We start from the raw sequence: 26,339 nt of genomic DNA on the forward strand, positions 1-26,339 counted from the left end.
TGTGCTGATAATCAAACTCCAACATCGTAAAAGACACTGAGATATTATTTTAAAACTGACATCACAGTGTTCCTGAGTTATTTTAATCTCTGGCCCACTTGCAGCACAGTATGGACAGAACAGAAGGGGGCTGAACCACACACACACACACACACACACACACACACACACACACACACACACACACACACACACACACACGTTTTCTCATGACAAACACCAACACAGCCGTTTATGTCAGAACAGGGGTGTAGTATTGTAAGGGATTGTTTGCTTTTATAAACTGTCCTCTCAGACGTAACAAGACTTTTACATGTTTTCAAGAAAATGTGAGTTGCGTTGCTTGTGTAAGGTAGTTGCTAGGGTGTTCTGGGTGGTTACCAGGGTGTTTTCCATGGTTGTCAGGATGTTGCTAAGCGGTTACTACTTAGATGATCTGGGTGGTTACCAGGGCATTGCTAAGTGGTTTCAATGGTGTTTTGGTGCCAGGATGTTGCTAAGTGGTTGCTAGGGAGTTCTGGGTGGTTACTGGGGTGTTGCTAAGTGGTTTCAAGGGTGTTTTGGATGCTAGGGTGTTGCTAAGTGGTTGTTAAGGATTTACCAGGGTGTTGTTAAGTGGTTTATCTTAGTTCATCTTTATTCAAAATATTTTTTAATCTCAGAAGTAATCTTTTATAATCTATGAATTTAGTCTGACATGGCAAAATTGTCCTGTGCGTAATATCTGACGTTACTCTGGTGTGAGGTGAAAAACAGGAGAGATAGAGTCTAGTCAAAAGTAGATCAACACATGTGGAGATTTTTATTTTCTCACAAGAAGTGGAAACTCAGGCATAATCGCCAGACGGCTTTTGTTTTGTCTTGCGATTTGCTTTTGGAAGGTTACAGGCCTGTTATCAGTTGTCGAGCAAAACTTCAGTCATGTTCTGCTTTAAATATTTATTTGATACTCAAACATAAACCCATAACAGATTCACCTTGAGCTTTTGCAAGGAAAATTACAAGCAACTGTTGAGACGCTGCCAGAAATGCTTAACTTTCTGCACGAGGCACATGTTCGGTGCCAGAATTATACTGACGAACGCTGGAGGTTTAAGAGCTTTTGGATGCACGAGACGTCGCTCGCTGATTATTACAGCTGATGTGTTGTGGTTCTTTGAACATTAATCAAGAGAAAAACAGTGTGAGAATATGCTTTGTTTCAGATTTGACATTTGCGTAGACTCGTATTTTGCGATCAGCAACGTTAATAAATCAATTATGATGAAAGAGAAAAACACCAAAGACTGACAGGGTGAGGTGAACCGTAACCGAGAGCACAGATTAAAATCTCTTCTGTATTTCACTGGCAAATATGATATTTTAATGGAAAACAGAGACTTGATTGTCTATTGCCAAGAGAGAAAAACACCTGCAATGCAAACATTATTGAGAATAATGATTGAGCTGAAGAACAGCAGGAAGAGATAAGATGAGCTCAGGGTATTTGTGAGAGATATAATCTGTTTCGTCTAGGCTACAAATATCATATGTGTGCATTTTAGTCCTTCTATATTTAAATATCTAAATGTTGCATCACATTCGTCTACTTACAGTGTGTCTTATTGCTGCAGTTGGGCATTTTGCTTAGTACATCCGAATGCATTGTTAAATCAGAGGTGTTTAACTGCCAGTGTCTAGCTATCGGGACGCTTGGTGCTCTTTTTGTGTTACCTTTAGTACTATTACTTTTTATTTTTATTTTTATTACGCTTTTTTACCCATCACAAATTTTAGCAATCATCATTAAATTAGATATCATTTGAAAGCTTAAACACTTCACAATATTTGTCTTGTGAAAATCGTTTTGAAATCAGACGTTGTGACACCATGGAAATGAGACTTTAACCCCCGGTTTAAGGTTTAAGCCTAGTCCCAGACTAAAATGTAAATCTGAGCGGTTTCAACTGAAAGAAACCTGCACTGACTGATCTTAAAAAATATCAGTGCTTTTGTTTTGTCTCAAGATGCACACCAGTAATGTTTTTTTCTAAGGCACATTTATAAAAATTACTTAAATGTCTTAATTGAACTATGGTTTAACCCTGGCTTAGTCTAAAGCCGTGTCTGTGAAACCAAGCCTAAATCTTTTAGCCAGCCTCTCCCTATATAGTGGGTGGTGTCAAGTGTCATGTTACAAAATTTACTACAATAATTTATCACCAAAACTTATTGCTGGAGAGGTTGCATATTTGGTGATTATTTTGTGACAGAAGTAATATTGTGATAGAAATTTATAAATTTGTGTCAGGAAGCGTTTGGGAGTGGCTTTTTTCTTTTTTTAACCAAATCTCACAGGAACTTCAATTTTTGTGATATCAACTTCAAATTCGGGAATGTACCATAGACATATTGCTATGATTTTATAGCAATTTTAGGTTACAAAATATTTTGTAAAATATTTATTAGTAAATTAAACTTCAAAAACTTTATACTTTAATTTTCTGAAATGCTTTCACTTCAGCAATCATTCGTTGTCTTCTTTAAAAAGAGACCAGGCTTAGGTCTGTATTCCAAAGCGTTCATGAATTATAACCATTTAAGTTCGGATAGTGCATTTTAACATCTTTGTTGAAGAAGAAGTAATATTGTGACAGAAATGTATAAATTAGTGATTAGTGAGTTTGGGTGTAACCCGACGTCTACTTTTGGTAAAGCACCTAAACAAAATCTCACAGGAACCTCAGTTTTTGTAATATTAACTTAAAACTTGGAACATAACTCAGTTTGACATGTCGCTTTGATTTTACAGTAATTTTAGTATCCAAAATATTTTGTAAAATATTTCGTTTTAAATAAAAACAATAAATAAATAAATAAATTCGGTTGGGTCTGTTAACTGCTGTAATATTGCTAGTCTTAAAAAGTTAGTCATCTCTTTCTTGGATTAAATTAATTTATAGCGCTCCCTCCACTGTAGTCCTGACCAATGGTCTGTTTTCTCAAACTTTTAACTTGCATCGCGGAACCCGGCAGGGCTGTCCGTTAAGCCCATTATTATTTGGCCTTGCTATTGAGCCCTTAGCAATTGCTTTACGCGAGCGTCTGCAGATTACTGGAATTACACGTGGTGAGGCCGTGCATAAAGTAACTCTATATGCAGATGATCTATTGCTTTTTATTTCTAACCCACAGACTTCTTTGCCTGCAGCTCTAACCTTACTCGAGAATTTTGGTCAGCTCTCCGGCTACAGGCTTAATCTGCATAAGAGTGAATTGTTTTCCGATTAATAAAGTAGATATGCAATTACAGTACTCCAACATACCGCTGAAGATAGTTAAAAGTAAATTCACTTATCTTGGTCTCGCCAGCATAAACATCTTTTAAAACATAATTTTGGTACGCTTCTTGAACGAATTAAGAAGGATCTTTCTAAATGGTCTCCTTTAAAGATTTCTCTTATTGGATGCATTAATTCCATTAAGATAGTGGTGCTCCCTAAATTTCTTTATCTTTTTCAGTGTTTATCTCTTTTTATTCCTTTGTCATTTTTTAAATCCCTAGACTCAGTTATATTAATATCTCTACTTTTATTTGGAACACCCTCGTTTGCGTAAATGTCTAGAGGAGATGGTGGCATGTCCCTGCCTAATTGTAAGGTTTACTACTGGGCAGCTAACATACGAAATACACTCTAGTGGTGGCATTATCACCTTCTACCTAATAAACCATCCTGGGTGGACATGGAATTACAAGCCCATAAGCAAATTTCCCTTCCAGCACTTCTTGTGACCAAATTACAGTTAATTTCAAATACTTTTGTTGATTGCCCAGTGGTGAAACACTCGCTGAGGATTTGGACCCAATTTAGGAGATCATTTGGTTTTAAAGATCCTTCTCTTATTAGCCCTGTTGCCCGTAATCACTTTTTCTTGCCTTCAGTGCAGGATGGGTCATTTAGGAGTTGGTCTGACAAGGGGATAATATGCTTTAAAGATTTATTTATCGACAATTTAATTGCTTCTTTTGAGCAGTTAGTGTCACACTTTGGTCTTACTAAATCTGATTTGTTTAGAGTCTTGCAAGTAAGAGATTATGTAATATCGGATTTTCAGTGATGCCTCCTGAAAATCCTTTGGACAGTTATCTTTCGTGTAACATAGTAGCTAAGGGCTCAATTTCCATAATTTATAATATAATGATAAATCAGGCATCCTCTTCATTAGACAACATCAAGAGAGCTTGGGAGGAAGACCTCGGTGGACCATTCATGGATGACACATGGAGCTGTGTTCTTAAACAGGTTCATTCATCATCCATGTGTACTCGGCACTCTCTCATTCAGTTTAAAGTAGTACACAGAGCTCATATATCTAAAGTTAAATTAGCGCAAATGTTTCCTGGTACCAGCTCTTTGTGCAATAGATGTCAGTGTGCTGAAGGTACCATGTCCCAAATTAGAGTGTTTCTGGCGGTCAATATTTAACACCCTTTCTGTGGTTCTTCAGCACAGATTAGAACCAGAACCACTTGTGGCATTGTTTGGAGTCGCTCCAGAGGAGTTACAGTTGTCTGCATCAATGTGTAAAACTCTTGCCTTCTCCTCTTTGTTAGCATGTAGAGCCATTCTATTAAAGTGGAAGGATCCTCTCCCACCCACACATATTCAGTGAATCAGAGAAATTATGCCTTGTCTCTACCTTGAAAAGATTAGGTACTCATTAAGAGGATCGGGAAAACAATTCTTTAAGATGTGGCAACCTTTCATTGATTATGTTGACAATTTTAAATAATACCCTTTTATTGATTTGAATTTATTTTTTATTATTTTTTATTTTATCTATTTATTTTTCCCTCCTTTCTCTGAGTTTATATATGTTTTATATACAGTATTTGATGATTGGTTGATGTAGACATGTATGTATGTATGCACTGATTAAATTTGTTTTTAAATTTGTTTTTAATAATAATAATTATTTTATCTGTTTATTTAATTAAAGAGAAAGAAGGAAGGTATATATATACTGCGTATGTATATATATATACAGTGGTGTGAAAAAGTGTTGGCCCCCTTCCTGATTATTTTACATTTTTTGCATGTTTGTCACACTTTAATGTTTCAGATCATCAAACAAATTTAAATATTAATCAAAGATAACACAAGTAAACACAGCATGCAGTTTTTAAATGAAGTTTTTTATTATGAAGGGAAAACAAAATCCAAACCCACATGGCCCTGTGTGAAAAAGTACTTGCCCCCTCCTATTAAATCATGACAGAACTGTGATTAACCACATTATTTTAGAAAGCTGAGTTAAATTTCACGAGCCAAACCCAGGCCTGATTACTGCCAGACCTGTTGAATCAAGAAATCACTTAAATAGAACCTGTCTGACAAAGTGAAGCATGTTTAAAGAGCAACACGTCATTCTGCGATCTTAAGAAATTCATAAACAGATGAGAAACAAAATAGTTTACATGTATCAGTCTGGAAAGGGTTATAAAGCCATTTCTAAGGCTTTGGGACTCCAGCAGACCATGGTCAGAGCCATTATCCACAAATAGAGAAAACTTGGAACAGTGGTGAACCTTCCCAGGAGTGGCCGGCCTACCAACATTACTCCAAGAGCACAAAGACGACTCATCCAGGAGGTCATAAAAGAACCCAGAACAACATCTAAAGAACTGCAGGACTCACTTGCCTCAATTAAGGTCAGTGTTCATGATTCAACAATAAGAAAGAGACTGGGCAAAACAGCATCCATGGGAGAGTTCCAAGGCAAAAGCCATTGCTGACCAAAAGAACACAAAGGCTCGTCTCACATTTGCCAAAAATATCTTGATTATCCCCAAGACTTTTGGGCAAATATTCTGTGGACTGATGCGACAAAAGTTGAACTTTTGGAAGGTGTGTGTCCAGTTACATCTGGCATAAAACCAACACAGCATTTCATAAAAGAACATCATACCAACAGTCAAACATGGTGGTGGTAGTGTGATGGTCTGAGGCTGCTTTGCAGCTTCAGAACCTGGATGACTTGCCATAATTGATGGAACCATGAATTCTGAAGGAGAATGTCCGCCATCTGTTCGTGACCTCAAGCTGAAGCGCACTTGGGTTCTGCAGCAGGACAATGATCCAAACACAGCAGCAAGTCCACCTCTGAATGTCTCAAGAAAAACAAAATGAAGACTTTGGAGTGGCCAAATCAAAGTCTGGACTTAAATCCAATTGAAATGCTGTGGCATGACCTTAAACAGTCCATTCATGCTCAAAACCCTCCAATGTGGCTGAATTAAAACAATTCTGCAAAGAAGAGTGGGCCAAAATTCCTCCACAGCGATGTGAAAGACTCATTGCCAGTTATCATAAACGCTTGATTGCAGTTGTTGCTGCAAAGGGTGGCACAACCAGTTATTAGGTTTAGGGCAAGCACTTTTTCACACAGGGCCATGTGGGTTTGGATTTTGTTTTCCTTCATAATAAAAACTTCATTTAAAACTGCATGTTGTGTTTACTTGTGTTATCTTTGATTAATATTTAAATTTGTTTGATGATCTGAAACATTAAAGTGTGACAAACATGCAAATAAATAAAAAATCAGGAAGGGGGCCAACACTTTTTCACACCACTATATATATATTGTTTTTAACCTGTAAATCTTTTCTGAATTATTGGACAGAACTACTCTAGGGATTTGTTAGTAAGGGTTGGGGGATTTTTAAATGTGATATATATTGGAAAAAAATCAATAAAAATATTAAAACCAAAAAGTTAGTCATCAATTTTTTTTGCTTCGAGACAGGTCATAAATTCAGTTTTAAAAGATAGATTAGTCTAATTTGAATCTGAAAAGTAAGACTGATTACCCAGTGGCAGTTAAGAGGTTAAATTATTGTTTAGGTCCCATTGAACATGTTTTTGTTTGGTTTGATCCACAGTCTGTGCAGTTTTTTTTTGATGCCGCTGATGTGAAGTTGAGCGTTAATGCTGATGGTGAGGAGAGAGTGAGGTGATTTTAGCATTTTGCTTTGTAGTTGCGAAGGTTTTCAAATTTTTTTTTTGGCATGATTTTTGCATAGAATATGCATTATTATGTAATATTTTCTTAATTTTCTTAATAATAATTTTTAATATTTAGACATTTTATAACAGCTTTCGCTTTTTTTCTTCTTCTTGCATTCTGTCATCATTGATTATGGTGCTATGCTAAATTTTTGTTACGGTTGAAAATTGTTATGGTTGAATTTTTGCTTGTTTATATATTCAATAATATTTACTGTATTAAATATTATTAATTATTATTACATGATTTTTGCCATGTTACCATGTTTTTACCATGTTATGTGGTTGCTGGATCGATTTTATGCAATATGCATTGTGAAAAACATTTTTAAATCAACTGTTTAAATTAGTATCAAATAGTAAAAAATAAATATATATATTATTTTATTAACATGAATAAAAATAATATTAAAAATATAACAATAAAAAGAATCATTATATATAATTATATGTAAATGATTATTATAGCAATTAAAAATAATATTAAATATTCTATAATAGTATATATATATATATATATATATATATATATTATATTTAAACATTTTAAAACAGAGCTACTGTGTGTCTTTTTTTCTTTCTTTCTCTTTCTCTCATTCTGTTTCTTGCATTCTGTCATCACTACTTTCTTAAAGTTTTCTCCATCGTTGCTAGGCCTCCACATCAGTCAATACATCCGTATGTAGCAGCACTGACCGTCACGCTGTGAAAGCGCTCAGAGAAGCGTGTGTGTGAATGAATGCTGGCTGATTTAATGTGGAGGGTGTAAATAGACATTAATGAGCAGGCGTCGCATGTTGTTTGCTTTCATCTCTTGGCCTCTGGTGCCACAGCTGCGCTGACAGCAGCCTAGAGAAGGTCTTTCCCAGCTGAATCAATCTCTGTAACGACCCCGTGCTTCATCATAAAGCTGACCGGGAAACACAGCCACGTCTGCTAATGAAAGCCAGCACACATAGACATTAAAGCGCGGTGTTATCCGATGCAGGAGGCATCTGATGGCTGGTATTTACGTCGTACAGCAGCAGATACGCTGGTCATTATATGTGCTGCTGCATGGATGAAAGCCTCTGGAAAGCCTTCTTGTGGCTTGTCCATTATTTTCAGAGCCGCTCTACAGTTCTGTGGTCATAAATAAAAGCTTCTCTGTGAAAAATGTTCATGTTGTGCAGGCGGTATTGTAGGTCAGGCGTCAGTATGTTCTTCATTGATTCAGGAGTGCATTATGGAGTCGTTCAGCATTGGAATTTGAAATGTATTCTGACATAAATAAAGGATTGGCAGTGAAGTCAACGCTTCAGTCCACTTGTCAGAACTAGAAATAGATTTTCCCTGGAGTCAGGAAAGGTTTGCCTGCACATAGTCAGTGTTTCAAGCATAAAATCTGGTGCATTCTGCAGTTATTTTGGCTAAAAACAGCACACTTAGGCAGGAGAGACTGAAACAACCAGTCACCGTTTTGTTTTTATGTGCCGTTTAGAGATGAGGTTATCTGAAATAGATCTTACCATAATAATAGACCTTAACCTCGGAGCTAAATCCAATTAAAATGAGAAAGTGGTGTGTTTTAATTTTATAGAAAGCACAGGAGAAATTAAGAGACATATTATGAATGTTTTATTATATTTTATAATGTATTTTCATTATATTTTATTATATTATTATAAAATATTATATTTTAATTTTTATATAATTTTTTTCATGCTTTTGTAAGAAGTCTCTTCTGCTCACCAAGGCTGCATTTATTTGATTAGAATACAGTAAAAATTGCAAAATTGTGAAATATTATTATAATTTATAATAACTGTTTTCTATGTGTGAATATGTGTTAAAATCTGAATTTTCAGCATCATTACTCCAGTCTTCAGTGTCACATGATCTTCAGAAATCATTCTAATATGCTGATTTGCTGCTCAAGAAACATTTCTGATTATTATCAATGTTGAAAACAGTTGTGCTGCACAATATTTTTGTGGAAACTGTGATGCATTTTATTTTTCAGGATTCACAGATGAATAGAAAGTTCAAAAGAACCACATTTATTTGAAATAGAGCATTTATTTTGATTTCTTTCTTTCTTTGTAATAATATTCACAATATTATTGTTTTTACTATATTTTTTTTTTATCAAATAAATGCAGCCTTGGTGAGCAATGGTGATTTTTGATCGAATAAATTAATAAAGTAATACAAATAAATAAAAACTAAAGTTGCATAACGTCAGACAATTACTGTAGATGGAAACTGTAAATCTTCTGCTACTCCTGCCATTGTTGTGTACAATATTTATCATGCTCAGTGTTTGGTCTGAGGCTTACAATAACCTTCAGATAACCTAGAATATGAGTTTGATTTTAAGTGTCTACTGGGGGAAAAAAATCAATGAGTAAAAAAATCAAAACTTAGCATTGCAACACATATGGGCTTCAGAAAACAAATACAGAATATCTTACAGTCTTATTGCAGACTCCCACTCATTCATCATACACTCAATGCTAATATAATATCACAGCATTACAGCAGCAGACAGTGCAGATGTGTGTTCAGAGGTCTTCATTAAAGCTGCAGATCTCGTCTTGAGTTCTCAGTGAGACGTGAGCTCTCCAGAGTTTCCTTCGGCACAGCAGGAGCTCAAACACACACACACACACTCCCGCTGTCCTCACACTCCAGGACTCTCATCCTCATCCTCGCCACACACACTCACAGCACGGCAGGACTCGACCCCGTAACCCCCTGGCATTACCGGCCCGCTGCTCTCATTAACCAGTACTGTGCATGCATGTGTGTGTGTGTGTGTGTGTGTGTGTGTGTGTGTGTGAGTTTGGTGTCAAGGGTGTCGTGTATGTCACGGTCGGCAGGGTTTTTAAATATGTCTGGGCACATTCATGTCATGAAAACAAAGCGGCTGCATGTATTGATTCACACCGGGCCGTTGTACATACTAAACCTGTGCTGCTGTTATTCTACTGACTAACCTCAGCACTCAAGGGGGCGATAGAGTTTCCTTCAAGATGCTGTAGTTAGAAAAATGCAAGCGAGCACACATCCAGATGATGAAAAAATATTTGGAGAACTTTTGGGGTAAAGTTCCTATGAAGTTATAAAAACATTATTTCTGAATGTTCAAAATGTTCAGTGTTTTAAATGTTTAAAAAGCGTTTTTTCTTGGTTATGCACACAGTGTTTTTTATTTATTTTATTTATTTTTTTATGTTTTCTTTTTATTTGATTAAATATTACTCCAAACTTCAGCCTTGCCATCACAGGAATTAAATGAAAATATATTAAAATACAAAGCAGATATTTCAAGTTTTGTAATACTGCATTATTTGTAATAATATTTCACAATATTACAGTTTTTACTGTACTTTTTTAATTAATGAAAACAATGAATATTTATATATTGAATAAAAATAAAAATAAATTAGTTACTGTATGTAAATCTTTCATCATCTTCATTGTTGCTCAATATTCAATATATTAGAACCTATGATACTTTTTCTTTGATGAGTTTTTGAAGTTCAAAAGAATAGCATTTCTTTGAATTTTTTACACATTCTTAAAATATAGTATAAAGTATGAATGAATAAAATTATTATTATTATTATTTATTTATTTATTTTAATGTCTAACTACTGATCTATTATAGATTTGGATCAGGATTTTACAGATTTGTTTCAAGGGATAAATTACATTTTAAATTAAAATATACACATAGAAAACAGCTATTTTAAATTGTAATATGTCACAATATTACAATTTTTACTGTATTAATGACTAAATAAATGCATCTTTGTTGAGCAAAAGAGAACAACTTTAATAATTCCAAGCTTTTGACCACATAGTGTATTTTTATTTTATGACCTAATTTTGCTTATTTTGACTGCCACTGTACACTGTAGAAATTATATGATCAATAATGTAATTTACATTAGTTTAACTCATCAAAATAAGTTGCACAGTTTCAAGTAACATGAAATTCAACGTGATGTTTTTAAAGTCAGTTTAATGTAATTTAAGTTGCAATCAAGTTGATTATATTTAAAAAGTTTAGGCAGCAACCCTATTTAAGTTTTTAAGCTGAAATAGGTGAATGTTTTCACGCTGTACAGTAAATCTGATATCTGTAAAAACCTTTAACATCTGAAGAACCTTTCTGTTTCACAAAAGGTTCTTTGCGCAAGAAAGTTCTTCAGATAATAAAAAGGTAAGAAAGAGATGTTCTTTAAAGAACCTTTGTCTGAATGGTTCACTGAAAAAAAATGATACAAAATTTTCTGAAGGTAAGTGGTTGCACACAATTTATTTGAGCTACATTTAAATAAAAAAATGTTGAAAGTTAGTCAACTAAATTTGTTTATTTGTGACCCTGGAGCACAAGCAATTTTCTCAATATTTAGATTTTTTTGCTCCCTCAGATTCCAGATTTTCAAATAGTTGCATCTCAGCCAAATATTGTCCGATCCTAACAACCATACATCAATGCAAAGCTTATTTATTCAGCTTTCAGATGCATACATCTAAACATTTAATTGTAGCTAAAATAAATTGATTGCAACCACTTACCTTAAAAAATTGTAGTAAATTCAGTGAATCATTTTTTTCAGTGTTCTTTATGGAACCAAAAAAGGTTGTTCTATGGCATCGCTGTGAAGCACCTTTTTTGTTAAGAGTGTATATGACGTTGTAGCGTGTGAAGACGTGTGCCAGCGGCCCTCAGGGAAACGCTTGTGAACAAGTGGAAAATGACAGGTTCCTCTCCACTGATCACAGAGCCACGAGTCGCTGTGAGGTCATCTGTAAAACGGCCTGGCATGCACAGGAGCGCAGCATGATGGGAAGAATACAGAGCACACTCTCTGATTGCTGTCCGCCGCCGGCACGGGTCACTGCGCAGCTCGTGTAAACCCACACCTGACTTGCTCTCTCTTTTCATCTGTTTTCCTCACTCCTGCTGCCTTTTATTTGACCTTTTTACATTTTTTCCTCAGTCATATTTTTGGTGTTTTTCACACTTCATCTCCGCCTGTCATTCTTCACCATCTCTGTGCTGTAGGATGCGCTGGAGGTCCTGGCAGAGAAATATATTATTTACCAATTTATATATATTATTTAGATATTTATCAAAAAAGCATATATCATTTATATATGATATTAGACATTGTATATGTCATTGAGATATTTTGAATGATTTTTTATAATATTTTGAGTTTTGATTTTAGTTTTAGATTTTTAGATTTTAATTTATTTTTATTTTTATTTTTTATCTGTCTATACAGTTTTCTATAAACTGTTGCTTAGGCAACTTCAAAAACAAACTAAATATATAAATAAATAAAATAAAAAATACAAATACAATGTAATAACTTGTAATATTATGCCGCTTTAAAATGAAAAATAATTAGCTTTTAATAAATGAGTTTTATTTTAGTTTTTCGTTCTTCATCTCCTGTTGTATTTCACCCTAAAAGCAAAATCAGTCAATTATATTGTTATAAAGATTATTGTCATGACTATTAAGCACATTTTCCCCTAAAATCCTCATTGAAGTATGTGGAAAAATAATATATGATTAAAATGGTAATTTATGAGAATATATGAAGAAGTGTGTTTTATTTATGTTCATTTAAATGTAAATGTAAGTTCTTTTTTCTAATATTTTTATTTTTTGTTTTTTTTTTGTGTCATTTTTGTATTTTATTTTATTATTATTATTTTTGTAATATATGTCTATATAATTTTCATTAATTTTAAATGATAAATTATAATATAATTTTGCTTTGGCAGCTCACTGAAATAAAATACATTAGTTTTTTTTATATTTTGTATTATATTTCAGTTAAAGTTTATTTTTTCAAGTAACAAAAATAGTTTATGTTAGTGTTAGATGTGTGTGTAATATTTTTTATTAATATAAACACGCTTTTTCGCTCTCTATATCATTTTATTTTTTATATTTTAAGCTTATTTTAGGACCATTATGATTTTGTTTTCTTTTGATTTTGTGGTTAAATGTATTTTGGGCATGTTTTAACAAGATTAACCTGCATTTATCTGAGGATCCTGCCGTTTTTCAGCATGTTTTTGTGTGTTTGACAGCTGAAGCTGGAAAAAACGAGGAAGAACTTGTAATATTATGCTGTTTTAAAAATTAAACACAATTAGCATTTAATAATTGAGTGATATGTGACAAACATCTCCTCCTGTCTGCTGCCGTAGGATGCGTTGGATGTAGTGGCGGAGAACCTGGAGTTCAGTGGGAATCAGGGGTCGAGCCTGGCGTTCAAAAGGGCCGCGTCTGTGCTCAAGAGCCTCCCCGCTGGCCTGACACGCCTGGAGGAGACGCAGTGCCTGCCCTGCCTGGGAGAACATAGCAGGGCCATCATCGAGGTGAGCCTCGTCCATCTCTCTCCTCTCACGCCACACACAACAGCAGTCATCTGAGCTGCTCTGCTCCTGCTGAGGCTCTGATACGCTTTCACACCGCCGCTGTTTGTTTTCCTGAGGGGGAAAGCAGCACGACATGGTTTGGAAAGAAAGAGCCGAACATTTCACCAAAAAGAAGTTTGAGTAGGTTTTAAATGAGATACAATGGGAAAGCTCCAATCTATCGAGAACGTGTCCCGTGTTGTATTTCACCCTACAAGCAAAACCAAAATTTTTTAAAGATTATTGTTATGACAATTAAGCACATTTCCCCACATTTCCATTTATTTACTTTTTGGCCTTTTATTACATATAGTATATAGTACAACATTATAATATAATTTATTTAAATGTTATTTGAAGCTTTATGATTTCTGAAGGATCATGTGACACTGAAGACTGTAGCAATGATGCTGAAAATTCAGCTTTGATCACAGAAATAAATTACATTTTACAATATATTCACATAGAAAACAGCTATTTTAAATTGTAAAAATATTTCACAATATTACAGTTTTACTCTGTTTTCAATCAGATAAATAAAGCCTTGGTGAGCATAACATTACATTACATTAAAACTGTATAATCAGGATTTCTTTTATATATATATATATATATATATATATATATATGTAAGCTTATTTTAGGACCATTTTATGTTTCCTTTTGGTTTTGGTGTTAAATGTGACAACATGTTTTTATGAGATTCTCCTACGTTTACCTGAAGATCCTGCAGTATTTCATGAGATATTTGTGTTTGTTTGACAGCCGACGTCTGGAGAATACAAAGAAGAACTTGTAATATTATGCCGTTTTAAAAATGAAAGACAATTAGCTTTTAACAATTGAGTGACGTGACAAAAACACTGTTTTCCTTTGTGTTGAAAGTTGTGGGATTACTGACAGCATGTAGCGTAATAAAACATCAAATCAAAACGTCTCTGTATTGGCCTTCATATCTCTAATGCTTTCCATTTCGTTGGTGTTAATGAATTGCGTACAGCTTTCCACCAACTGCTTAAACAAATACAGACAACTAAATGACTAGTTCACCTTAAAATGATCATTCAGTCATCATTTACTCTCCCTCGTGTCATTGACTTTCTTCTGTGAAAAAATGGATTGATATGAAGGTGATGATTCTCCAAAAGTAACTTCTCTGATTAATGGGAAGCGTGTTTGATGGGAAAGTCAATCATTGCGTCCACATGCACAGTGATAAATGTGAAAGCAACACACTGTGAATCTGATTAATACACTGATTCTGCTTCCTGCAGGCTGAGAGACTGTAAGACAGCAAATAAAGCATCTTCACAACAGCGCCAGAGCGATGGGAGACAACGCAACGAGCGTTTCATTAGACTTATTAAGCTGCAATTAACTAGGATGCCATGTGTGTGTGTAGATTTTGCACAGTTAGCGTGTTTAATCACAGCAGCTCATGAATACGTTGAGCTGGATTGAGCGGTTTGTGCGACTCAGGCGTGTCTGACGTCTCTATCTTCACAGGAGATCTTTGAATGCGGCTCTTCCTCCAGAGTTGAGGAGATACTGAATGATGAGAGGTATCGGACTATGAAGGTAAAGTGAGTCTCTCAGGACTTCAGAGCTTAGCAGGCGGATGAGTGTGTGTGTGTGTGTGTGTGTGCTAATGTGTGTGTTCATGTGTTTGTGGCTCAGTTGTTCAGCAGTGTTTTCGGGGTCGGACCCAAAACGGCAGAGAACTGGTTCTGTAGAGGACTGCGGACGTTTGAACAGGTCCTGAGCGAACCCAGCATCAGACTGAACCGCATGCAGACCGCAGGTAAACTGTGACATGGGTTTTGTTTCATGTTCATTGTTTTCATGTCTTTTATCTTGTAGTTTTGCCTCAGTCGTGTTCTTTGTCATGTGATTCTTTGTGCCCTCCTGTGTTCTTGCCATTGGTCTCTTAGTTCATGTATCATGTTTCCATTGGTTCATTGTCTTGTCATGTGGTTGCTAGTTATGTTTTGTCTTTGGTTGGTTTATGTCACGTGACCCTCTTTGTTTGCTGTACAGTGGGTACGGAAAGTATTCAGACCCCTTTAAATTTTCACTCTTTGTTATATTGCAGCCATTTGCTAAAATCATTTAAGTTCATTTTTTTTCCTCATTAATGTACACACAGCACCCCATATTGACAGAAAAACACAGAATTGTTGACATTTTTGCAGATTTATTAAAAAATAAAAACTGAAATATCACATGGTCCTAAGTATTCAGACCCTTTGCTGTGACACTCATATATTTAACTCAGGTGCTGTCCATTTCTTCTGATCATCCTTGAGATGGTTCTACACCTTGATTTGAGTCCAGCTGTGTTTGATTATACTGATTGGACTTGATTAGGAAAGCCACACACCTGTCTATATAAGACCTTACAGCTCACAGTGCATGTCAGAGCAAATGAGAATCATGAGGTCAAAGGAACTGCCTGAAGAGCTCAGAGACAGAATTGTAGCAAGGCACAGATCCGGCCAAGGTTACAAAAACATTTCTGCTGCACTTAAGGTTCCTACGAGCACAGTGACCTCCATAATCCTTAAATGGAAGACGTTTGGGACGACCAGAACCCTTCCTAGAGCTGGCTGTCCGGCCAAACTGAGCTAACGGGGGAGAAGAGCCTTGGTGAGAGTGGTAAAGAAGAACCCGACGGAAGCCTCTCCTCAGTGCAAGACACATGAAAGCCCGCATGGAGTTTGCTAAAAAACACCTGAATAAGATTCTCTGGTCTGATGAGACCAAGATAAAACTTTTTGGCCTTAATTCTAAGCGGTATGTGTGGAGAAAACCAGGCACTGCTCATCACCTGTTCAATACAGTCCCAACAGTGAAGCATGGTGGTGGCAGCATCATGCTGTGGGGGTGTTTTTCAGCTGCAGGGACAGGACGACTGGTTGCAATCGAGGGAAAGATGAATGCGGCCAAGTACAGGGATATCCTGGACGAAAACCTTCTCCAGAGTGCTCAGGACCTCAGACTGGGCCGAAGGTTTACCTTCCAACAAGACAATGACCCTAAGCACACAGCTAAAATAACGAAGGAGTGGCTTCACAACAACTCCGTGACTGTTCTTGAATGGCCCAGCCAGAGCCCTGACTTAAACCTAATTGAGCATCTCTGGAGAGACCTAAAAATGGCTGTCCACCAACGTTTACCATCCAACCTGACAGAACTGGAGAGGATCTGCAAGGAGGAATGGCAGAGGATCCCCAAATCCAGGTGTGAAAAACTTGTTGCATCTTTCCCAAAAAGACTCATGGCTGTATTAGATCAAAAGGGTGCTTCTACTAAATACTGAGCAAAGGGTCTGAATACTTAGGACCATGTGATATTTCAGTTTTTCTTTTTTAATAAATCTGCAAAAATGTCAACAATTCTATGATTTTCTGTCAATATGGGGTGCTGTGTGTACATTAATGAGGGAAAAAATGAACTTAAATGATTTTAGCAAATGGCTGCAATATAACAAAGAGTGAAAAATTTAAGGGGGTCTGAATACTTTCCATACCACTGTATATAGCACTCATTTTGCCATGATCTCATTTCTAGCTTTGTTGTTTGTGTAATCCTCTGTTGGTGAGTTTCTTATGTTTTAAGTCAAGTCAAGCCACGTCTTTGTTTGTTTTTGTATCTGCTCACGTATTGCATTTATGTGTTACATAAACACTAATGCTTCAACTGAAAGGGTTTCGAAAGAGAGGTGTGAAAAGATAGATGTTAAGTCAACATCAATTCAAATGCATATATATACGTATACGTAGCATATATATATGGCACACACACACACACACACACACAAATACTAATACATATATATATACATATATACATACACATATATATATATATATATATATATATATATACATATATACACACACATACAGGTGTGGTTTGGCAGGAACATTTATCACGTCCATGCTGTGTTTTACTCAGACAGAGAGAGAAAAAGAGAGGAGGTCTGGCTTAAAAAAACATTCAAACACTTCTAGAAAAAGTGACTCTGCTGTGAAAACATTATAAACTATGGTAAAACAGTGTTGTTTTGGACCCATACTCTGGTGAGCACTGTACGTGCAGGGTAAAAATATGTTATTCCTGGAAGTGCTTTAGAATACCAATAAAATACTAGGGCTGGAAATTGGCAATGATTTTGAATAATGATTTTGAGCTGCCGATTCCATTTACAGGTGCATCTCAATAAATTAGAATGTCGTGGAAAAGTTAATTTATTTCAGTAATTCAACTCAAATTGTGAAACTCGTGTATTAAATAAATTCAATGCACACAGACTGAAGTTGTTTAAGTCTTTGGTTCTTTTAATTGTGATGATTTTGGCTCACATTTAACAAAAACCCACCAATTCACTATCTCAACAAATTAGAATATGGTGACATGCCAATCAGCTAATCAACTCAAAACACCTGCAAAGGTTTCCTGAGCCTTCAAAATAGTCTCTCAGTTTGGTTCACTAGGCTACACAATCATGGAGAAGACTGCTGATCTGACAGTTGTCCAGAAGACAATCATTGACACCCTTCACAAGGAGGGTAAGCCACAAACATTCATTACCAAAGAAGCTGGCTGTTCACAGAGTGCTGTATCGAAGCATGTTAACAGAAAGTTGAGTGGAAGGAAAAAGTGTGGAAGAAAAAGATGCACAACCAACCGAGAGAACCGCAGCCTTATGAGGATTGTCAAGCAAAATCGATTCAAGAATTTGGGTGAACTTCACAAGGAATGGACTGAGGCTGGGGTCAAGGCACCAAGAGCCACCACACACAGACGTGTCGAGGAATTTGGCTACAGTTGTCGTATTCCTCTTGTTAAGCCACTCCTGAACCACAGACAACGTCAGAGGCGTCTTACCTGGGCTAAGGAGAAGAAGAACTGGACTGGTGCCCAGTGGTCCAAAGTCCTCTTTTCAGATGAGAGCAAGTTTTGTATTTCATTTGGAAACCAAGGTCCTAGAGTCTGGAGGAAGGGTGGAGAAGCTCATAGCCCAAGTTGCTTGAAGTCCAGTGTTAAGTTTCCACAGTCTGTGATGATTTGGGGTGCAATGTCATCTGCTGGTGTTGGTCCATTGTGTTTTTTGAAAACCAAAGTCACTGCACCTGTTTACCAAGAAATTTAGGAGCACTTCATGCTTCCTTCTGCTGACCAGCTTTTTAAAGATGCTGATTTCATTTTCCAGCAGGATTTGGCACCTGCCCACACGCCAAAAGCACCAAAAGTTGGTTAAATGACCATGGTGTTGGTGTGCTTGACTGGCCAGCAAACTCACCAGACCTGAATATTGTCAAGAGGAAAATGAGAAACAAGAGACCAAAAAATGCAGATGAGCTGAAGGCCACTGTCAAAGAAACCTGGGCTTCCACACCACCTCAGCAGTGCCACAAACTGATCACCTCCATGCCACGCCGAATTGAGGCAGTAATTAAAGCAAAAGGAGCCCCTACCAAGTATTGAGTACATATACAGTAAATGAACATACTTTCCAGAAGGCCAACAATTCACTAAAAATGTTTTTTTTTTTATTGGATTCATGAAGTATTCTAATTTGTTGAGATTTGTTGAATTGGTGGGTTTTTGTTAAATGTGAGCCAAAATCACAATTAAAAGAACCAAAGACTTAAACTACTTCAGTCTGTGTGGGCTGAATTCATTTAATACACGAGTTTCACAATTTGAGTTGAATTACTGAAATAAATGAACTTTTCCACGACATTCTAATTTATTGAGATGCACCTGTAAATGGAATCGGCAGCTCAAAATCATTATTCAAAATCATTGCCAATTTCCAGCCCTAGTATTTTATTGGTATTCTAAAGCACTTCCAGGAATAACATATTTTTACCCTGCACGTACAGTGCTCACCAGAGTATGGGTCCAAAACAACACTGTTTTACCACAGTTTATAATGTTTTCACAGCAGAGTCACTTTTTCTAGAAGTGTTTGAATGTTTTTTTAAGCCAGACCTCCTCTCTGTTTCTCTCTCTCTGAGTAAAACACAGCGTGGACGTGATAAATGTTCCTGCCAAACCACACTCATCATTTGCTGGGCATTTTTATGCAGCTGTCGGCCTCTGACGGTGTGTGTCTGGGACCGAGGGCTCCTGCGCCGCTGAAATCACACTGTTTACCGCTCGTACTGTGCTTGTACTGTGCTTCGTGAGCGTCATAGGCAAAACCCCTCGGAATATAAATACACTTATCGATGAGTCTGGTTTCATGTGGAGCGTCACGTATTAAAAGCCTCCCGGGAGGCGGAAGGAAGTGGGAAAATGGCCACAGCATAGGTTGTTTTACATTCAGAGCTCATCAATCAGGCTGGGAAAAGGCCAGCCGTGTTCCCGCTGTCATCTCATTTATGAATTATGATATGATTTTATTGTTAGCGTTTAAAGCGATTGCCTCATTTGACCTGTTGTTTTATGGCCTCGAGTCTTAATATGGATTTATGATGGAGGGCCTTGTTGTTAATTACTGATTGTTTAGGAAAATCTACTGTAAGTTTAATGAGGCACACCGCTAGTATTTTTCAATCGTCAGGCCTCGTAATTTTCCACCGCTGTCTTCAGGCGCTCATTTACGACCTGCTGATCTATAAACAACACGCTGGCTTCAAACAATTATGCAGATCCCGTTCGGGAGATTTCCAGTCGGGTGAGAGGCGGATCAGACGCTCTCCTGTTGAAAAAGGTCTCGGTTTTCATAGTGATTTCTCTGGCTGTGCGCTTGTGATGTGGTTATTTTGAAGTTCAGTGAATGACATAAAATATGTGATGCTTTTCTCCGAAAGTGCTTTATCTAATTATAGCAGCATGCATCCGTCTCCACTTATAATGTTTACAGTATTTATTAAATATTTACAGTATTTATTCAGAGAAACTAATACTTTTATTTGACAAGGCTGCATTAAATGAATCAAAGTGACAGTAAAGACATTTATAATGTTACAAAAGATTTCCATTTCAAATAAATGCTGTTCTTTTGAACTTTCTATTCATCAGAGAATTCTGAAAAATAAAATGTAAGCAAATCAGTATTTTAGAATGATTTCTGAAGGATCATGTGACACTGAAGACTGGAGTAATGATGCTGAAAATTCAGCTGCGCATCACAGAAATAAATTACAGTTTACAATATACTGTATTCACATAGAAAACAGCTATTTTACATTGTAATAGTAATATTTCACAATTTTTACTATATTTTTGACTAAATAAATGCGGCCTTGGTGAGCAGAAAAATCTTATGTTCTCCAAACTTGGTAACTTTGAAATCATATATATCATATATATTTTAACTTCATTGCAATGTATTCAGAGATACACAAAAATATAGTTTGACAACTCTGAGTGTAGAATCTCTCGTCACAATTTTGGGTGAAGTATGTTTTACATTTGCATTTATGCGATTGGCAGATGCTTTTATCCAACGCAACTTTAAAGTGCACTCAAGTCTGTCACTCAAGGTGCTTTATCACTGAAAGTCGTTTTCTCTGTGGAGAAAATTAATGGTTTTTTTTATTTCTGGAAACCGTTGGTTGTGCTCTATTAAGTGTGACAGCAGCACAAGGGAAGACGTTCACAATACTAGAAAGCAGATCAAAAACTCCAAGATAAAAAACCAGGAATGTCTACTGTATATTTCTAAGGAGTAGTTCACCAAAAATGTAAATGTGCTGCAAGTGTGCTCACACTCTGGTCATCCAAGATTAGGATGAGTTTGTTTCTTCATCAGATTTGTAGAAATGTGTCTCTGCATCAGTGTCTCAGCAATGGATGCTCTGCAGTGAATGGGTGCCGTCAGAACGAGAGTCCAAACAGCTGATAAACACATCACAATAATCCACACCACTCCAGTCCATCAGTTAACATCTTGAAACATATCTATCATTAAGACGTTTTTAACTAAATTACGAGTCCATAATCCATAATAATGCTTTCTCCAGTGAAAAAGGCGTTCTGGTGTGAATCAGGAGAGAAATCTGCTCAGATCAAGCACTGTTTACAAGACAAAACAGCTCTGAACAAATATGTGGCTGGATTTATGAATTATGGACTCGTAGTTTAGCCTGAAGCATCAGTTTGAAGTTAAATGTCTTCATGATGCATTTGTCTCAGCTTTTGTCTTCTCAAGATGTTAACTGATGGAGTGGTGTGGATTATTGTGATGTTTTTATCAGCTGTTTGGACTCTCATTCTGACGGCACCCATTCACTGCAGAGCATCCATTGCTGAGCAAGTGATGCAATGCTACATTTCTTCAAATCCAGTGAGTTTTCGCAGGGAAACTCCTCTCACATTTTCTTCAGACAGTGTAAAAGTCTAGTTTGTGCAACAGTTGGTGGGTGTTTGTCTTTCAATTTTTTATTCATTCGCTCTGGTCGCAGGATTCTTGTTTTATGAGGACATCAGTAAGCCGGTGAGCAGGACAGAGGCCAGCGCTCTGAAGATTATAGTGGAGGAAGCTGTTATCTGTGTCAACCCATCCGCCACCGTCAATATTACAGGAGGATTCCGCAGGTAAACCGGCAAGATTACTGGTTTGTGCCTGTTTATGTCAGTTCAGGAGTGTGTGATTGTGATTTTTATGGAAAAAACCCTTTGCCTAAAGAAAAATGTATTGCTTAAAGTTTGTTCTTTTATAGCTCACATGTAATGTGGTTGTGCTAAAGGTAATGAAATATCCCAGAAATCCCTTAGACATGCATTAACGGGGTGTTTTGAGTCTGGCTCTCTGTCTATGTATCACGCAACCGCTTAGCAGCCTTGTATATATAGAGAGTGCCCTCCACTAATATTGGCACCCATGATAAATATGAGCAAAGATGGCTGTGAAAATAAATTTGGCTGTGAAATCGTTCATTCAAAAAATTCTCAAAATTCTAAATTATCATTGAAGTAAAACAATGGAAAGTGGGGAGAAAATCTCATTGTGAAATAAATGTTTTTCTCTAATGCACATTGGCCGCAATTCTTGGCACCCCTAGAAATTCTTAGAAAGTAAAATATCTTTGAAGTGTATTCCCATTCATATTTACATTTTGTTAGCACACCAGGGTGACTAGGAGCGTGAAATTGTCCAGCCATGACTTCCTGTTCCACAGGATTATAAATATGTAACCCTGCAGCACAAAAGCAGTCATAAGCAGCACAGGTATATTTGTAGCAATAGCCAACAATATATTGTATGGGTCAAAATTATCGATTTTTCTTTTATGCCAAAAATCATTAGGATATTAAGTAAAGATCATGTTCCCTGAAGATATTTTGTAAATTTTTTACTGTAAATATATCAATACTTAATTTTTGATTAGTAATATGCATTGTTAAGAACTTCATTTGGACAACTTTAAAGGTGATTTTCTCAATATTTAGATTTTTTGCACCCTCAGATTCCAGATTTCCAAATAGTTGTATCTCGATCAAATTTAGTCCTAACAAACCATACATCAATGGAATGTATCATCAGATGATGTATAAATCTCACATATCTCACATAAATCTCTCCTCACATATGAGGAACATGCATTTTCATGAGCCTATAATTAAATTAATAATATATGTATATGTGTGTGTGTGTGTGTGTGTGTATGTGTGTAGTTTTTAGTTTAGTATATGTAGTTTAGTTTTAAAAACTATATTTTAGAATAATAGTTTTATTCAGATGCACACACACACACACACACACACGTTTGTTTTTGGCATAATGGTTTTTATACTGTACAAACTGTATGTGCTATCGCCCTACACCAACCCTACACCTAAACTTAGGCCTCACAGGAAACTTTTATATTTCAATTTTTTTTTTAAAGTTAGCAGTTGCATGTAAACAAGTAAAATTATATTCAACGGTATATACAGTATATATACAGTATGTATATATACATATTTATACACACACACACACACACACACACACACACAAAGTATTTATTTAGTTATTTGTCAATTGTTCATAATATACCATTGCATATATGTAAATTATTTATATTTCTTTAGATGCACTTATTATGTTCTTACTGCTCAATAGTAAGATATATTGGTCAGATGTTGCTCTTTTATAGATCAGATGTCATGCTTTTGTTTTGCTTAAGTTTATCTCGAATGTTTCTCCTTAAACTTTTTTTAGGTGAAATACAAATAGACACAAATGAGTCAATACTTGCCACATTGTCTATAGCTGTAAAACTAATATGGATTCATCTGAGAAGCTGCTGAGAGTCTGATGCTCTTTCTCTCAGTTACTGAGAGGAAAACATCTGAGAAACAGGAGAGTTCAGCAAAAAAAACAACTCACTGCTGTCCAGCAAAAACAATTGAGATATTGAACAGATCTGATGGTGTCGTATGGATGTGTGTGTTTGGTGCTGCTATATGCACTGAGGTTTGTTTATGATTGATTGTAGAATTGTGTGAGGTTTTTCTGTTTAAACTTCTGTTTGAATGAACCGTGTCCTGCGTAGGCTTCGGTCTGTCTGTGAGCTGCACGCTAGAGGATTAATGTCACAGGATTCACTCGGGGCCTACGAACAAAATAATTCCCTCAGAATAAACTGCGTATCACATTCATACCATGTAAATGTAAGAAGGTGTTTGTTGTACCTCCAGGGTCCGTTCGGTCTATGAGAAAATGTGACCACGAGGTTACGAATCTTAATAACATTCGGCAGGCAGAAAATGCCAAACATCCTCATGCAATCATACAGTGTTTACGGAGCATGAATGAATTTCTGATCATGAACAGGGTGTTTTATCCTTTCTGACTGTCTCGTCTGTTTGGTGCGGCTGTAAAGTTTCTGTTTTACAGCTGGTGTTTATGTGAATTATTCAGAGGTCAGCTGTCTGTAAGGACAGAGATGCTCTCTATTCTGTTGGTTTTGCTGCTCTTGGTCCTTCGGGCCATTGATGGTGATGAGAATTATGGGAAGAGAGGCACTCGACTGCTTCAAAACCTCCATGGGCTCATCTCGACATGTCACGCTTCAGATCAGGTTTGTGATAGTGATAGTTTGTTGCTTTGTAAGGAAAGGTGCTGTATATATACGTCTGGTGGTGTTGTGTTATTTCTGGTGCATTTGTTTCTGCAGGAATGAGTTTGATGACATGTTGCTTAATTTAGAAGCTGACCAATTTAAAAAAAATGAAAAGGTAACTTCAACTTTTTATCTCATGATTCAGATTTTTTTATTTAAATTTTTTTTTTTTTTTATAATTTGGACTTTTCTTCTCTGAATTGGCAGTTAACTTTCCTTAGTTCTGACTTTTTTCTCACAATTGTGAGTTTAAATCTCACAATTTATGTTTCACAATTGTTTATATCGCACAGTTTGGACTTTTCCTCTCAGAAATGCAGTATTTTATCTCACACTTTGGACTTTTTGTCTTAGAAATGCAAGTTTATGTCACAATCTGGACTTTTCTTCTCCGAAATGTAGTTTATATAATAATTTGGACGTTCCTTCTCAAAAATGAACAATTTGGACATTTCACATTTTTTCAAGATTATATTGCACTATTTGAACATTTCTTTTCAGAAATTTGAGTTTATTTATTATTATTATTACTATAGAACTGAGTGAGGAAAAAGTTGAAATTACACTCTAAAAAATGCTGGGTTAAATACAACCCAGTGCTGGGTAAAATATGGACAAACCCAGCGATTGTGTTGTTTTGACCCAGCGATTGGGTTATTGCCCAGAAGGTTGGGTTAAACATTTAACCCAACTGTTGGTTGAAAACATATCCATATCTTACCCAGCACTGGGTTGTATTTAACCCAGCATTTTTATTCTGTGGCACAACTAGCTGTGCTTCCATAGCCTAATGACATTCTTTTAAAGACTGATGCTTTTGGAAAGTAATAATGTACCTACACTCTGATGAATAAGACCAGTGCAGAATTCCAGATGCTTTTACATCTGTTTAGTTGCGATACGGTGCCGTTATTCCCAGATAACATGGTCCTGACACGCAGATACGTTTGTTAAAGTGAAAACAGCACTATCACCGTGCACCTTGTCAGTAAACTGGTTTATCTTGTCGGTAGTGGTTTATTTCAGGCTGGCTTTTTATATCTTATTTGCTTTGTAAATCTTGTTGATGTTCTTGCCGTGTGAGAGATATTATTAGCTCGGGCTGAACAGATGTCACAACCGTGCCTCTCCTACACAACAAATGACAGATGCAGCGCAAGCGAAAACAGAAGCCTTTCTGAAGATGCGACAGTGTTTTATAGAAACTCGAAGAACTGGAGACCGTGACTTTTCGTGACGTCAGTGACTCTCGCGGTGTTAATGAGGTGTGATGCGTTTGTTTTATCGGCTTCACGATAGTCAGACACAAACTCAAACTGAAGCGTGTGTTTGATTTATTATGTGAGCTAACATACTGCTAGTGTGAAAACTGGCCTCAGGCTTCTCTCAAGAGCGAGATGTCTGACTCTGAATCCTCGTGGAGCAAGCAGACTCACCGCAGACCTCCAGCCTGTTCTGACTTTGGATGTTTTATCTTGTTCTTACTGATCAGACTTCAAGCAGATAATGAAATATCCCAGAAATCCCTCAGACTTACACTAATGGAGTCTTCTGAGTCTGGCTCTCTGTCGATGGATCATGCTGTATCAACTGCTTAGCAACTGCTCAGAACACCTTAGCAACTGCCTAGTAATCACCTATAAAACAATTTGTTTGTTTAAACGCATGTCTTTATACAGTATATATTTATTTTACACTATATGTATGTGTGTGTGTGTGTGTGTGTGTGTGTGAGAGAGAGAGAGAGAGAGATTTTTAATGTAACATATTCTCTTCCTTTATATATTTATTTATA

The 26,339-nt window shown here is 36.3% G+C and overlaps 1 protein-coding gene across 4 annotated transcripts in view; it reads left to right on the plus strand.

The window, feature by feature from the left end:
- Positions 1 to 26,339, plus strand: part of dntt (deoxynucleotidyltransferase, terminal) — a 144,611-nt gene that overhangs the window by 17,645 nt on the left and 100,627 nt on the right. For all 4 annotated transcript variants that reach the window (XR_009273817.1, XR_009273818.1, XM_058794830.1 and 1 more), the window contains exons 4-7: positions 13,269 to 13,439; positions 14,985 to 15,056; positions 15,156 to 15,279; positions 21,899 to 22,031. Coding sequence is in view for 2 of the 4 variants with exons in the window: in XM_058794830.1 (XP_058650813.1) it covers positions 13,269 to 13,439; positions 14,985 to 15,056; positions 15,156 to 15,279; positions 21,899 to 22,031 (500 nt within the window). In the remaining 2 variants the exon portion in view is untranslated. The remainder of the gene's footprint in view (positions 1 to 13,268; positions 13,440 to 14,984; positions 15,057 to 15,155; positions 15,280 to 21,898; positions 22,032 to 26,339) is intronic.

This window comes from Onychostoma macrolepis, chromosome 13 (assembly GCF_012432095.1).
Source record: "Onychostoma macrolepis isolate SWU-2019 chromosome 13, ASM1243209v1, whole genome shotgun sequence".
Classification (NCBI taxonomy): domain Eukaryota; kingdom Metazoa; phylum Chordata; class Actinopteri; order Cypriniformes; family Cyprinidae; genus Onychostoma; species Onychostoma macrolepis.